This window comes from Oncorhynchus mykiss, chromosome 25 (genome assembly GCF_057628025.1).
Source record: "Oncorhynchus mykiss isolate SJ-2025 chromosome 25, ASM5762802v1, whole genome shotgun sequence".
NCBI lineage: Eukaryota > Metazoa > Chordata > Actinopteri > Salmoniformes > Salmonidae > Oncorhynchus > Oncorhynchus mykiss.
In genome coordinates this window covers 5,741,212-5,754,739 of record NC_143046.1, presented here as the reverse complement: position 1 = coordinate 5,754,739, position 13,528 = coordinate 5,741,212, and the positions used below count along the sequence as shown (strand labels likewise).

Sequence of the window (13,528 nt, the reverse complement as noted above, 5' to 3'; positions counted from 1 at the left end):
AGCACTGTGACTTTACCCAGATCTCCATTCAGCCCAGCACTGTGACTTTACCCTGACCTCCCTTCAGCCCAGCACTGTGACTTTACCCTGATATCCCTTCAGCCCAGCACTGTGACTTTACCCTAAACTCCCTTCAGCCCAGCACTGTGACTCTACCCTAATCTCCCTTCAGCCCAGCACTGTGACTTTACCCTGATCTCCCTTTTTATTTATTTTTTTATTTCACCTTTATTTAACCAGGTAGGCTAGTTGAGAACACCTTTATTTAACCAGGTAGGCTAGTTGAGAACAAGTTCTCATTTGCAACTGCGACCTGGCCAAGATAAAGCATAGCAGTATGAGCAGACAACACAGAGTTACACATGGAGTAAACAATTAACAATTACCCTGACCTCCCTTCAGCCCAGCACTGTGACTTTACCCTGACCTCCCTTCAGCACTGTGACTTTACCCTGACCTCCCTTCAGCCCAGCACTGTGACTTTACCCTGAACTACCTTCAGCCCAGCACTGTGACTTTACCCTGATATAATTTTCAGCCCAGCACGGTGACTTTACCCTGATCTCCCTTCAGCCCAGCACTGTGACTTTACCCTGATCTCCCTTCAGCCCAGCACTGTGACTTTACCCTGACCTCCCTTCAGCCCAGCACTGTGACTTTACCCTGATATCCCTTCAGCCCAGCACTGTGACTTTACCCTAAACTCCCTTCAGCCCAGCACTGTGACTCTACCCTAATCTCCCTTCAGCCCAGCACTGTGACTTTACCCTGATCTCCCTTCAGCCCAGCACTGTGACTTTACCCTGACCTCCCTTCAGCCCAGCACTGTGACTTTACCCTGACCTCCCTTCAGCACTGTGACTTTACCCTGACCTCCCTTCAGCCCAGCACTGTGACTTTACCCTGATCTCCCTTCAGCCCAGCACTGTGACTTTACCCTAATCTTCCTTCAGCCCAGCACTGTGACTTTACCCTGAACTCCCTTCAGCCCAGCATTGTGACTTTACCCTGATATCATCTTCAGCCCAGCACTGTGACTTTATCCTAATCTCCCTTCAGCCTAGCACTGTGACTTTACCCTAATCTCCCTTCAGCCCAGCACTGTGACTTTAACCTGATATAATTTTCAGCCCAGCACGGTGACTTTACCCTGACCTCCGTTCAGCCCAGCACTGTGACTTTACCCTGACCTCCGTTCAGCCCAGCACTGTGACTTTACCCCGACCTCCCTTCAGCCCAGCACTGTGACTTTACCCTCATTTCCCTCAATAATAAAGAACCTTGTTAGTTAACAGCTACGGCTGGCTAAATAGAAAAGTCTAATTTTACATTTAGATTACAATGACATCACTTTTAAAATATGGGGAATTGTCATTGTGTGTACCGGACCCTCACACAACAACCACTACCACAATGAGAAACCATATGCTTTACATTTGAGAGACAGCGATCACCATCAGACATATTAGTTATGTCTTTGTATCTAGGACGCGGTATGTCTGACAGCAGATAACTACAGATTAGATGACATATTTTAATGTCAGTCTGGGTAATAACATTTCTTTGCCCCTCTCTGTCTCTAACCTCGGTCTCTCTTTCTGTCCTCTGCTCTCTCTCTGTCTACCTCTACCTTCATCGTCTCGCTCTCTCAATCTTCTCCTTCTCTCTACACCCCCCTCTCTCTCTCTTCTCCCTCGCTCTACACCCCCTCTCTCTCTCTTCTCCCTCGCTCTACACCCCCTCTCTCTCTCTTCTCCCTCGCTCTACACCTCCTCTCTCTTCTCCCTCTCTCTACAACCCCTCTCTCTTCTCCCTCTCTCTACAACCCCTCTCTCTTCTCCCTCTCTCTACAACCCCTCTCTCTTCTCCCTCTCTCTACAACCCCTCTCTCTTCTCCCTCTCTCTACAACCCCTCTTTCTCCCTCTCTCTACAACCCCTCTCTCTTCTCCCTCGCTCTACACCCCCCCTCTCTCTCTTTCTGTCCATCCCAATAAACTGAAGGTCAGGTAGAAGATGTTGTTCTGTGATGTGTTGAAAGTGGGATACATTCAGAACCTCATTACAGGTTAACAATTCCTAAATGGTCAATTAGGTCATTAATTAGCTGGAAATGGACCAGTCAAGATGTTAATGGCCAATGTGGAAACGGTCTGCTGTTTTGTAATACTGTTAGGATGATGTTAGGATTCATACTGAATTCATGTTCCAACAGGTTGCTTTTTCTTAACACATTAAGTCATGCATAAGATCTAAGTCATACTACAGTATTTTGTAGGTCAAGGTTAGCTTGACAACAAAGAGCCTTTTGTAGAAGGTCTCCAGTTTCCTGTGTAACCACAACATAAAAGGATCATATGAACCACAAGAGGAATCTGTGCCATAGATGATTCTGTGGTGCCGTAGCCTCAGGTTGAGGTCAAGGATCATGGCCCAGTTTCTTTTTTGGATTACACCACACCTGAGAAGGCTACAGAATGGAGAAACTAGAGCTCAGAATGCCACCAGAAGCCAAATTCCAATGTCAATCAATCAATCAAATGTATTTATAAAGCCCTTCTTACATCAGCTGATATCTCAAAGTGCTGTACAGAAACCCAGCCTAAAACCCCAAACAGCAAGCAATGCAGGTGTAGAAGCACGGTGGCTAGGAAAAACTCCCTAGAAAGACAGGAACTTAGGAAGAAACCTAGAGAGGAACCAGGCTCTGAGGGTTGGCCAGTCCTGTTCTGGCTGTACTGGTGGAGATTATAACAGAACATGGCCAAGATATTCAAACGTTCATAAATGACCAGCATGGTAAAATAATAATAATCACAGTAGTTGTCGAGGATGCAGCAAGTCAGCACCTCAGGAGTAAATGTCAGTTGGTTTTTCATAGCCGATCATTAAGAGTATCTCTACCACTCCTGCTGTCTCTAGAGAGTTGAAAACAGCAGGTCTGGGACAGGTAGCACGTCTGGAGGGACAGGTAGCACGTCCGGTGAACAGGTCAGGATTCCATAGCCGCAGGCAGAACAGTTGAAACTGGATCAGCAGCACGGCCAGGTGGACTGGGGACAGCAAGGAGTCATCATGCCAGGTAGTCCTGAGGCATGGTCCTAGGGCTCAGGTCCTCCAAAAAAGAGTGAGCGAGAAAGAGAGGGAGCATACTTAAATTCACACAGGACACCGGGTAAGACAGGAGAAATTCTCCAGAAATAACCGACTGACCCTTGACCCCTGACACAAACTACTGCAGCATAAATTCCGGGGAAAGAGAAAGGATGTCTTCAGGGCAGAATGTGAATTGGGCAGCTAGAGTGAGAGAGGAAGTCACCTGAAGTTGACCAGTACCCAGCCACAGGGTTTAGAGGGGGAGGCAGGGTGTTAGGGGGAAGCAGAGTGTTAGGGGAAAGAGAAAGGATGTCTTCAGGGCAGAATGTGAATTGGGCAGCTAGAGTGAGAGAGGAAGTCACCTGAAGTTGACCAGTACCCAGCCACAGGGTTTAGAGGGGGAGGCAGGGTGTTAGGGGGAAGCAGAGTGTTAGGGGAAAGAGAAAGGATGTCTTCAGGGCAGAATGTGAATTGGGCAGCTAGAGTGAGAGAGGAAGTCACCTGAAGTTGACCAGTACCCAGCCACAGGGTTTAGAGGGGGAGGCAGGGTGTTAGGGGGAAGCAGAGTGTTAGGGGAAAGAGAAAGGATGTCTTCAGGGCAGAATGTGAATTGGGCAGCTAGAGTGAGAGAGGAAGTCACCTGAAGTTGACCAGTACCCAGCCACAGGGTTTAGAGGGGGAGGCAGGGTGTTAGGGGGAAGCAGAGTGTTAGGGGAAAGAGAAAGGATGTCTTCAGGGCAGAATGTGAATTGGGCAGCTAGAGTGAGAGAGGAAGTCACCTGAAGTTGACCAGTACCCAGCCACAGGGTTTAGAGGGGGAGGCAGGGTGTTAGGGGGAAGCAGAGTGTTAGGGGAAAGAGAAAGGATGTCTTCAGGGCAGAATGTGAATTGGGCAGCTAGAGTGAGAGAGGAAGTCACCTGAAGTTGACCAGTACCCAGCCACAGGGTTTAGAGGGGGAAGCAGGGTGTTAGGGGGAAGCAGGGTGTTAGGGGGAAGCAGGGTGTTAGGGGAAAGCAGGGTGTTAGGGGAAAGCAGGGTGTTAGGGGGAAGCAGAGTGTTAGGGGAAAGCAGGGTGTTAGGGGGAAGCAGGGTGTTAGGGGAAAGCAGAGTGTTAGGGGGAAGCAGAGTGTTAGGGGGAAGCAGAGTGTTAGGGGGAAGCAGAGTGTTAGGGGGAAGCAGGGTGTTAGGGGAAAGCAGGGTGTTAGGGGGAAGCAGGGTGTTAGGGGGAAGCAGGGTGTTAGGGGAAAGCAGAGTGTTAGGGGGAAGCAGAGTGTTAGGGGGAAGCAGAGTGTTAGGGGGAAGCAGAGTGTTAGGGGGAAGCAGAGTGTTAGGGGAAAGCAGGGTGTTAGGGGGAAGCAGGGTGTTAGGGGAAAGCAGAGTGTTAAGGGGAAGCAGAGTGTTAGGGGGAAGCAGGGTGTTAGGGGAAGCAGGGTGTTAGGGGAAAGCAGAGTGTTAGGGGAAGCAGAGTGTTAGGGGGAAGCAGAGTGTTAGGGGAAAGCAGAGTGTTAGGGGGAAGCAGGGTGTTAGGGGAAGCAGAGTGTTAGGGGGAAGCAGGGTGTTAGGGGAAAGCAGAGTGTTAGGGGAAAGCAGAGTGTTAGGGGAAGCAGAGTGATAGGGGAAGCAGAGTGTTAGGGGGAAGCAGAGTGTTAGGGGGAAGCAGGGTGTTAGGGGAAGCAGAGTGTTAGGGGGAAGCAGGGTGTTAGGGGGAAGCAGGGTGTTAGGGGAAGCAGGGTGTTAGGGGGAAGCAGCGTGTTAAGGGGAAGCAGAGTGTTAAGGGGAAGCAGAGTGTTAGGGGGAAGCAGAGTGTTAGGGGGAAGCAGGGTGTTAGGGGGAAGCAGGAAGCAGAGTGTTAGGGGGAAGCAGGAAGCAGAGTGTTAGGGGGAAGCAGAGTGTTAGGGGGAAGCAGAGTGTTAGGGGGAAGCAGAGTGTTAGGGGGAAGCAGAGTGTTAGGGGGAAGCAGAGTGTTAGGGGGAAGCAGAGTGTTAGGGGGAAGCAGGAAGTTAGGGGGAAGCAGGAAGCAGAGTGTTAGGGGGAAGCAGGAAGTTAGGGGGAAGCAGGAAGCAGAGTGTTAGGGGGAAGCAGGGAGCAGAGTGTTAGGGGGAAGCAGAGTGTTAGGGGAAGCAGAGTGTTAGGGGGAAGCAGGAAGCAGAGTGTTAGGGGGAAGCAGGAAGCAGAGTGTTAGGGGGAAGCAGAGCGTTAGGGGGAAGCAGAGTGTTAGGGGGAAGCAGAGTGTTAGGGGGAAGCAGAGTGTTAGGGGGAAGCAGGGTGTTAGGGGGAAGCAGGAAGCAGAGTGTTAGGGGGAAGCAGGAAGCAGAGTGTTAGGGGGAAGCAGAGTGTTAGGGGGAAGCAGAGTGTTAGGGGGAAGCAGAGTGTTAGGGGGAAGCAGAGTGTTAGGGGGAAGCAGAGTGTTAGGGGGAAGCAGAGTGTTAGGGGGAAGCAGGAAGTTAGGGGGAAGCAGGAAGCAGAGTGTTAGGGGGAAGCAGGAAGTTAGGGGGAAGCAGGAAGCAGAGTGTTAGGGGGAAGCAGGGAGCAGAGTGTTAGGGGGAAGCAGAGTGTTAGGGGAAGCAGAGTGTTAGGGGGAAGCAGGAAGCAGAGTGTTAGGGGGAAGCAGGAAGCAGAGTGTTAGGGGGAAGCAGAGCGTTAGGGGGAAGCAGAGTGTTAGGGGGAAGCAGAGTGTTAGGGGGAAGCAGAGTGTTAGGGGGAAGCAGAGTGTTAGGGGGAAGCAGAGTGTTAGGGGGAAGCAGGGTGTTAGGGGAAAGCAGAGTGTTAGGGGAAGCAGAGTGTTAGGGGGAAGCAGAGTGTTAGGGGGAAGCAGGGTGTTAGGGGAAGCAGAGTGTTAGGGGGAAGCAGGGTGTTAGGGGAAGCAGGGTGTTAGGGGGAAGCAGGGTGTTAGGGGGAAGCAGAGTGTTAGGGGGAAGCAGAGTGTTAAGGGGAAGCAGAGTGTTAGGGGGAAGCAGGGTGTTAGGGGGAAGCAGGAAGCAGAGTGTTAGGGGGAAGCAGGAAGCAGAGTGTTAGGGGGAAGCAGAGTGTTAGGGGGAAGCAGAGTGTTAGGGGGAAGCAGAGTGTTAGGGGGAAGCAGGAAGTTAGGGGGAAGCAGGAAGCAGAGTGTTAGGGGGAAGCAGGAAGTTAGGGGGAAGCAGGAAGCAGAGTGTTAGGGGGAAGCAGAGTGTTAGGGGGAAGCAGAGTGTTAGGGGGAAGCAGGAAGTTAGGGGGAAGCAGGAAGCAGAGTGTTAGGGGGAAGCAGAGTGTTAGGGGGAAGCAGAGTGTTAGGGGGAAGCAGGAAGCAGAGTGTTAGGGGGAAGCAGGAAGCAGAGTGTTAGGGGGAAGCAGAGCGTTAGGGGGAAGCAGAGTGTTAGGGGGAAGCAGAGTGTTAGGGGGAAGCAGAGTGTTAGGGGGAAGCAGAGTGTTAGGGGGAAGCAGAGTGTTAGGGGGAAGCAGGGTGTTAGGGGAAAGCAGAGTGTTAGGGGAAGCAGAGTGTTAGGGGGAAGCAGAGTGTTAGGGGGAAGCAGGGTGTTAGGGGAAGCAGAGTGTTAGGGGGAAGCAGGGTGTTAGGGGAAGCAGGGTGTTAGGGGGAAGCAGGGTGTTAGGGGGAAGCAGAGTGTTAGGGGGAAGCAGAGTGTTAAGGGGAAATAGAGTGTTAGGGGGAAGCAGGGTGTTAGGGGGAAGCAGAGTGTTAGGGGGAAGCAGGAAGCAGAGTGTTAGGGGGAAGCAGGAAGCAGAGTGTTAGGGGGAAGCAGAGTGTTAGGGGGAAGCAGAGTGTTAGGGGGAAGCAGAGTGTTAGGGGGAAGCAGGAAGTTAGGGGGAAGCAGGAAGCAGAGTGTTAGGGGGAAGCAGGAAGTTAGGGGGAAGCAGGAAGCAGAGTGTTAGGGGGAAGCAGAGTGTTAGGGGGAAGCAGAGTGTTAGGGGGAAGCAGGAAGCAGAGTGTTAGGGGGAAGCAGAGTGTTAGGGGGAAGCAGAGTGTTAGGGGGAAGCAGAGTGTTAGGGGGAAGCAGAGTGTTAGGGGGAAGCAGGAAGTTAGGGGGAAGCAGGAAGCAGAGTGTTAGGGGAAGCACGGTGTTAGGGGGAAGCAGGGTGTTAGGGGGAAGCAGAGTGTTAGGGGGAAGCAGGAAGTTATGGGGAAGCAGAGTGTTAGGGGGAAGCAGGGTGTTAGGGGGAAGCAGAGTGTTAGGGGGAAGCAGGGTGTTAGGGGGAAGCAGGAAGCAGAGTGTTAGGGGGAAGCAGGAAGCAGAGTGTTAGGGGGAAGCAGAGTGTTAGGGGAAGCAGGGTGTTAGGGGGAAGCAGGGTGTTAGGGGGAAGCAGGGTGTTAGGGGAAGCAGGGGGAGGGCTGTCTGTCTGTGTTTATTGTCCTGGAAGGGAAAGGCAGTGGAATGCCTAGTGTCTCTCTGACAGTAAGATGTGGTGTTGTATTGTATTATATCATGCCAAAGAAGACGTTGCACAACACTGCTTTCTTGCAGATCTATCACCGCCATTTCTTACTTTTTACTTTTGGGGTCTTATGCTTTCAGTGGTAAAAAAACACATCTGAATTAACCTCATGGTCCTCCTGTCCTCTAGGGGGTGCAGTTCAACATGGTGTCGCTTACAGACCTGGGAGGTTAGGGTGCTGTAGATCTGTAATAACACCTTGGTCCTCCTGTCCTCTAGGGGGTGCAGTTCAACATGGCCTCCATAACAGACCTGGGAGGTTAGGGTGCTATCTGTCTATACATCTGTAATAACACCTTGGTCCTCCTGTCCTGCAGGGGGTGCTGTCCAACATGGCCTCCATAACAGACCTGGGAGGTTAGGGTGCTGTAGATCTGTAATAACACCTTGGTCCTCCTGTCCTCTAGGGGGTGCAGTTCAACATGGCCTCCATAACAGACCTGGGAGGTTAGGGTGCTGTCTGTCTATACATCTGTAATAACACCTTGGTCCTCCTGTCCTGCAGGGGGTGCTGTCCAACATGGCCTCCATAACAGACCTGGGAGGTTAGGGTGCTATCTGTCTGTACATCTGTAATAACACCTTGGTCCTCCTGTCCTGCAGGGGGTGCTGTCCAACATGGCCTCCATAACAGACCTGGGAGGTTAGGGTGCTGTAGATCTGTAATAACACCGTGGTCCTCCTGTCCTGCATGGGGTGCTGTCCAACATGGCCTCCATAACAGACCTGGGAGGTTAGGGTGCTATCTGTCTGTACATCTGTAATAACACCTTGGTCCTCCTGTCCTGCAGGGGGTGCTGTCCAACATGGCCTCCATAACAGACCTGGGAGGCTTCGACCCCGTGTGGCTGTTCATCGTAGTGGGAGGAGTCATGTTCATCCTGGGATTCGCTGGTTGCATCGGAGCGCTACGGGAAAACACTTTGCTGCTCAAATTTGTGAGTTTGAATTAAATATCCTTTATTTCTCCTTTAAGAGAGTTCAACTCTTTCTTCCTCACACAGGCTTACTTAGTTTAATCTCTCTGTGGGGTGGTAAGACTGTGTGCCTTGGACGATACCACATTGAACCTCGTATGGTTAATTTCTACTTTCTGCTCTGCTATCCACACCTTTGGGTTTGCAGTTCAGTAATTTACACCTTGGTTCACACCTTTTTAGGTCTTCATTTAGGTATTACTTAGAGGAGGGAAGAGAAGAGGGAAGGAGGGAGGTACATCCTAGTTTGATTCACAAAAATAACTCTGGCTTCGTTTGATCTGAAAGTTGAGGTCATTCATAGCAGTTGGCTACTTACTGTAAATGAACAACTAGGATTGGTATTGATCTAGATGGGAAATAATAAACCACTCGTTTATAAAAGCCTGACACATCCATTATTGAGTACACAAACCTAAGCATGGGGGTAAATATCTGGGGGGAAAAAACAATGACATCATTCGGAGAAGTTATGTCAGGTTCAACTTTGACAATGGAGTCTGAGTGACAGAGACAAACTGGGCCTCATAGCCAGCTGTCACTCTCAGTGGCTATTACCTCCACTACTCTGTCCATTAACTCCTGACTGCCCAGCCTACAGAAGAGGAGAAAGGGAAGGGATGGCTCCTGGTTGGCCAGCCTACAGAAGAGGAGAAGGGTAAGGGATGGCTCCTGGTTGGCCAGCCTACAGAAGAGGAGAAGGGTAAGGGATGGCTCCTGGTTGGCCAGCCTACAGAAGAGGGGAAAGAGAAGGGATGGCGCCTGGTTGGCCAGCCTACAGAAGAGGAGAAAGGGAAGGGATGGCTCCTGGTTGGCCAGTCTACAGAAGAGGAGAAAGGGAAGGGATGGCTCCTGGTTGGCCAGCCTACAGAAGAGGAGAAAGGGAAGGGATGGCTCCTGGTTGGCCAGCCTACAGAAGAGGAGAAGGGTAAGGGATGGCTCCTGACTGCCCAACCTACAGAAGAGGGGAAAGAGAAGGGATGGCTCCTGGTTGGCCAGCCTACAGAAGAGGAGAAAGGGAAGGGATGGCTCCTGGTTGGCCAGCCTACAGAAGAGGAGAAAGAGAAGGGATGGCGCCTGGTTGGCCAGTCTACAGAAGAGGAGAAGGGTAAGGGATGGCTCCTGGTTGGCCAGCCTACAGAAGAGGAGAAGGGTAAGGGATGGCTCCTGACTGCCCAACCTACAGAAGAGGGGAAAGAGAAGGGATGGCGCCTGGTTGGCCAGTCTACAGAAGAGGAGAAGGGTAAGGGATGGCTCCTGACTGCCCAACCTACAGAAGAGGAGAAGGGTAAGGGATGGCTCCTGGTTGGCCAGCCTACAGAAGAGGAGAAGGGTAAGGGATGGCTCCTGGTTGGCCAGCCTACAGAAGAGGGGAAAGAGAAGGGATGGCTCCTGGTTGGCCAGCCTACAGAAGAGGAGAAAGAGAAGGGATGGCGCCTGGTTGGCCAGTCTACAGAAGAGGAGAAAGGGAAGGGATGGCTCCTGGTTGGCCAGCCTACAGAAGAGGAGAAAGGGAAGGGATGGCTCCTGGTTGGCCAGCCTACAGAAGAGGAGAAAGGGAAGGGATGGCTCCTGGTTGGCCAGCCAGGCATCCTGTTCTGATGTTCTCTCTCTGTGTTCTAGTTCTCAGTGTTCCTGGGTCTGATCTTCTTCTTAGAGCTGACAGCAGGCATCCTGGCCTTTGTGTTCAAAGACTGGATCAAAGACCAGCTCAACTTCTTCATCAACAACAACGTCAAGGCTTACCGCGACGACATCGACCTGCAGAACCTCATAGACTTCACACAGGAATATGTGAGTAGTACTATATGTTATAGAGTTAACAGTAATATGTCAGTAGTACTAGATGTTATAGAGATAACAGTAATATGTCAGTAGTACTAGATGTTATAGAGTTAACAGGGATATGTCAGTAGTACTAGATGTTATGTCTTGTACCTTTAACTGGACTGTACTGGCAGCATGTCTCGTACCTTTAACTGTACTGTACTGGCAGCATGTCTCGTACCTTTAACTGGACTGTACTGGCAGCATGTCTCGTACCTTTAACTGGACTGTACTGGCAGCATGTCTCGTACCTTTAACTGGACTGGACTGGCAGCATGTCTCGTACCTTTAACTGGACTGGCAGCATGTCTCGTACCTTTAACTGGACTGGCAGCATGTCTCGTACCTTTAACTGGACTGGCAGCATGTCTTGTACCTTTAACTGGACTGTACTGGCAGCATGTCTCGTACCTTTAACTGGACTGGCAGCATGTCTCGTACCTTTAACTGTACTGGACTGGCAGCATGTCTCGTACCTTTAACTGGACTGGACTGGCAGCATGTCTCGTACCTTTAACTGGACTGGACTGGCAGCATGTCTCGTACCTTTAACTGTACTGGCAGCATGTCTCGTACCTTTAACTGGACTGTACTGGCAGCTAGTGCCTTAACCTTGATTGGATAACTGTACATATACTGAAGCCAACCAGAGCCAGCCTCTTTATCATAGCAGACTTGGTTGTCGTAAGACTTTATAAGGGCTCAACGATGCTTATAACATGCGATAAAGCCTTATACCTGTCTCTGTCTGTGTGTGTGTGTGTGTGTGTTTTAGTGGTCGTGCTGTGGAGCCCACGGTCCTAATGACTGGAACCTGAATATCTACTTCAACTGCACTGAGTTTAACCCCAGTAGAGAGCGCTGTGGAGTCCCCTTCTCCTGCTGCGTCAAAGACCCTGCCGTGAGATGCCTTATTGGGCTACAGAACATTATAAACCTCAGACTTAATTCAGTTTAACACATTAAACATATTCTACAGATCGTAATGGAAGACCCACGTTCTTCTTGTTCTCATGATAGTTTTGCTTTCATTCGTTTCAGGAAGACGTCCTTAACACACAGTGCGGCTACGACGTGAGACTTCAAGGGGTTGGTTTTTCTCTTGTGTTTTTCCAATCAGACCCAATCAGTCTTTCAAACCATGCTGGTCGTTATCCAGAGAGAGAGGGAGAGAGGCGGCGGACATTTCAACCTTTCCTCTGAACATCTAGCCAGGCATGGTAGTTAGGGGTTAAGTAGCTAGCTAGCGTTCAGGCTCCTCTCCTATTTTACTCCTCTTTTCCTAGCTAGCTAGCGTTCAGGCTCCTCTCCTGTCCTCATCTCTTCCTAGCTAGCTAGAATTCAGGCTCCTCTCCTCTGTCCTCATCTATTCCTAGCTAGCTAGCGTTCAGGCTCCTCTCCTCTGTCCTCCTCTCTTCCTAGCTAGCTAGCGTTCAGGCTCCTCTCCTCTGTCCTCCTCTCTTCCTAGCTAGCTAGCGTTCAGGCTCCTCTCTCCTGTCCTCCTCTCTTCCTAGCTAGCTAGCGTTCAGGCTCCTCTCCTCTGTCCTCATCTCTTCCTAGCTAGCTAGCGTTCAGGCTCCTCTCCTCTGTCCTCCTCTCTTCCTAGCTAGCTAGCGTTCAGGCTCCTCTCCCCTGTCCTCATCACTTCCTAGCTAGCTAGCGTTCAGGCTCCTCTCCTCTGTCCTCATCTCTTCCTAGCTAGCTAGCGTTCAGGCTCCTCTCCTCTGTCCTCTCTTCCTTAATAACAGGGTGTTTCTCTAACAGTGCTGATTAGTCTCCAGTTATAGCCCTGGGAAGCATCACAGCACTACACTCTATAATTGGGGATTCAGTGGGTTATGCCTCCCTCCTGTGTGTGGGTGTGTGGGGGTGTGGGTGTGTGCACTCATACAGCTCTCCACCAGAGCACTGTTGCTATGCGTACTGTTGCTCTGCGTACTGTTGCTCTGCGTACTGTTGCTCTGCGTACTGTTGCTCTGCGTACTGTTGCTCTGCGTACTGTTGCTATGCGTACTGTTATGTAGCGTAGCCCCCCCCCCATTTGATAGTTTTCCAAGGCTTGGAGGCTTTGCTATGAAAATCTATTGAAACAAGCTGTGAGCTGTACTTTGTTTGTGTAGTGTTTCGGGGGTGGGAGGGGGGAGAGAGAGACGGAGAGAGCGAGAGATGGAAAGAGAGAGGAAGAGAATAGCAGAGATCAAGAAAAAAAAAACTGAAATGGAAATTGCTCTAGGGGAAGTTCACTGTCACCGTAGAAAACATTTCATTGGACGGCCAGGGATTCCGTTACCTCCCATTGGTGGAGAGTTGGTTTCCAGGTTTTAGCTTTGGAACAAGGGAATCCTTGGTGGAGTGTCTCTGTTGAGAGAAAAAGACAACCTTTATGGGTCAGACCCTCTTTGTCGTTGGAGCTGAACAGGACCTTCAGTAGACTTTTGTATGGAAACGCAACAAAATACACAGCTTCATCCACAGTGTACACACACACAGCTTCATCCACAGTGTACACACACACAGCTTCATCCACAGTATACACACACACAGCTTCATCCACAGTATACACACACACAGCTTCATCCACAGTGTACACACACACAGCTTCATCCACAGTATACACACACACAGCTTCATCCACAGTATACACACACACAGCTTCATCCACAGTGTACACACAGACACACAGCTTCATCCACAGTGTACACACACACAGCTTCATCCACAGTGTACAAAAAACACACTGCTTCATCCACAGTGTACACACACACACAGCTTCATCCACAGTGTACACACACACAGCTTCATCCACAGTTTACACACACACAGCTTCATCCACAGTGTACACACACACACACAGCTTCATCCACAGTGTACACACACACACAGCTTCATCCACAGTATACACACACACAGCTTCATCCACAGTGTACACACACACAGCTTCATCCACAGTGTACACACACACACACACAGCTTCATCCACAGTGTACACACACACAGCTTCATCCACAGTGTACACACACACACACACAGCTTCATCCACAATGTACACACACACACAGCTTCATCCACAGTGTACACACACACACAGCTTCATCCACAGTGTACACACACATACAGCTTCATCCACAGTGTACACACACATACAGCTTCATCCACAGTGTACACACACACACACACAGCTTCATCCACAGTGTACACACA

At 50.6% G+C, this 13,528-nt stretch overlaps 1 protein-coding gene and 1 long non-coding RNA gene across 2 annotated transcripts in view; one reads left to right on the top strand and one right to left on the bottom strand.

Annotated features, from left to right (window-relative positions):
• Window positions 1–13,528, bottom strand: part of LOC149971522 (uncharacterized) — a 255,974-nt gene that overhangs the window by 130,997 nt on the left and 111,449 nt on the right. The window lies entirely within an intron of this gene.
• tspan17 (tetraspanin 17) overlaps window positions 1–13,528 on the top strand; it is a 33,849-nt gene that overhangs the window by 12,701 nt on the left and 7,620 nt on the right. Inside the window, exons 3-6 of the mRNA XM_036969869.2 lie at window positions 8,315–8,461; window positions 10,124–10,294; window positions 11,103–11,228; window positions 11,369–11,416. Of these exons, the coding sequence (XP_036825764.1) occupies window positions 8,315–8,461; window positions 10,124–10,294; window positions 11,103–11,228; window positions 11,369–11,416 (492 nt within the window). The remainder of the gene's footprint in view (window positions 1–8,314; window positions 8,462–10,123; window positions 10,295–11,102; window positions 11,229–11,368; window positions 11,417–13,528) is intronic.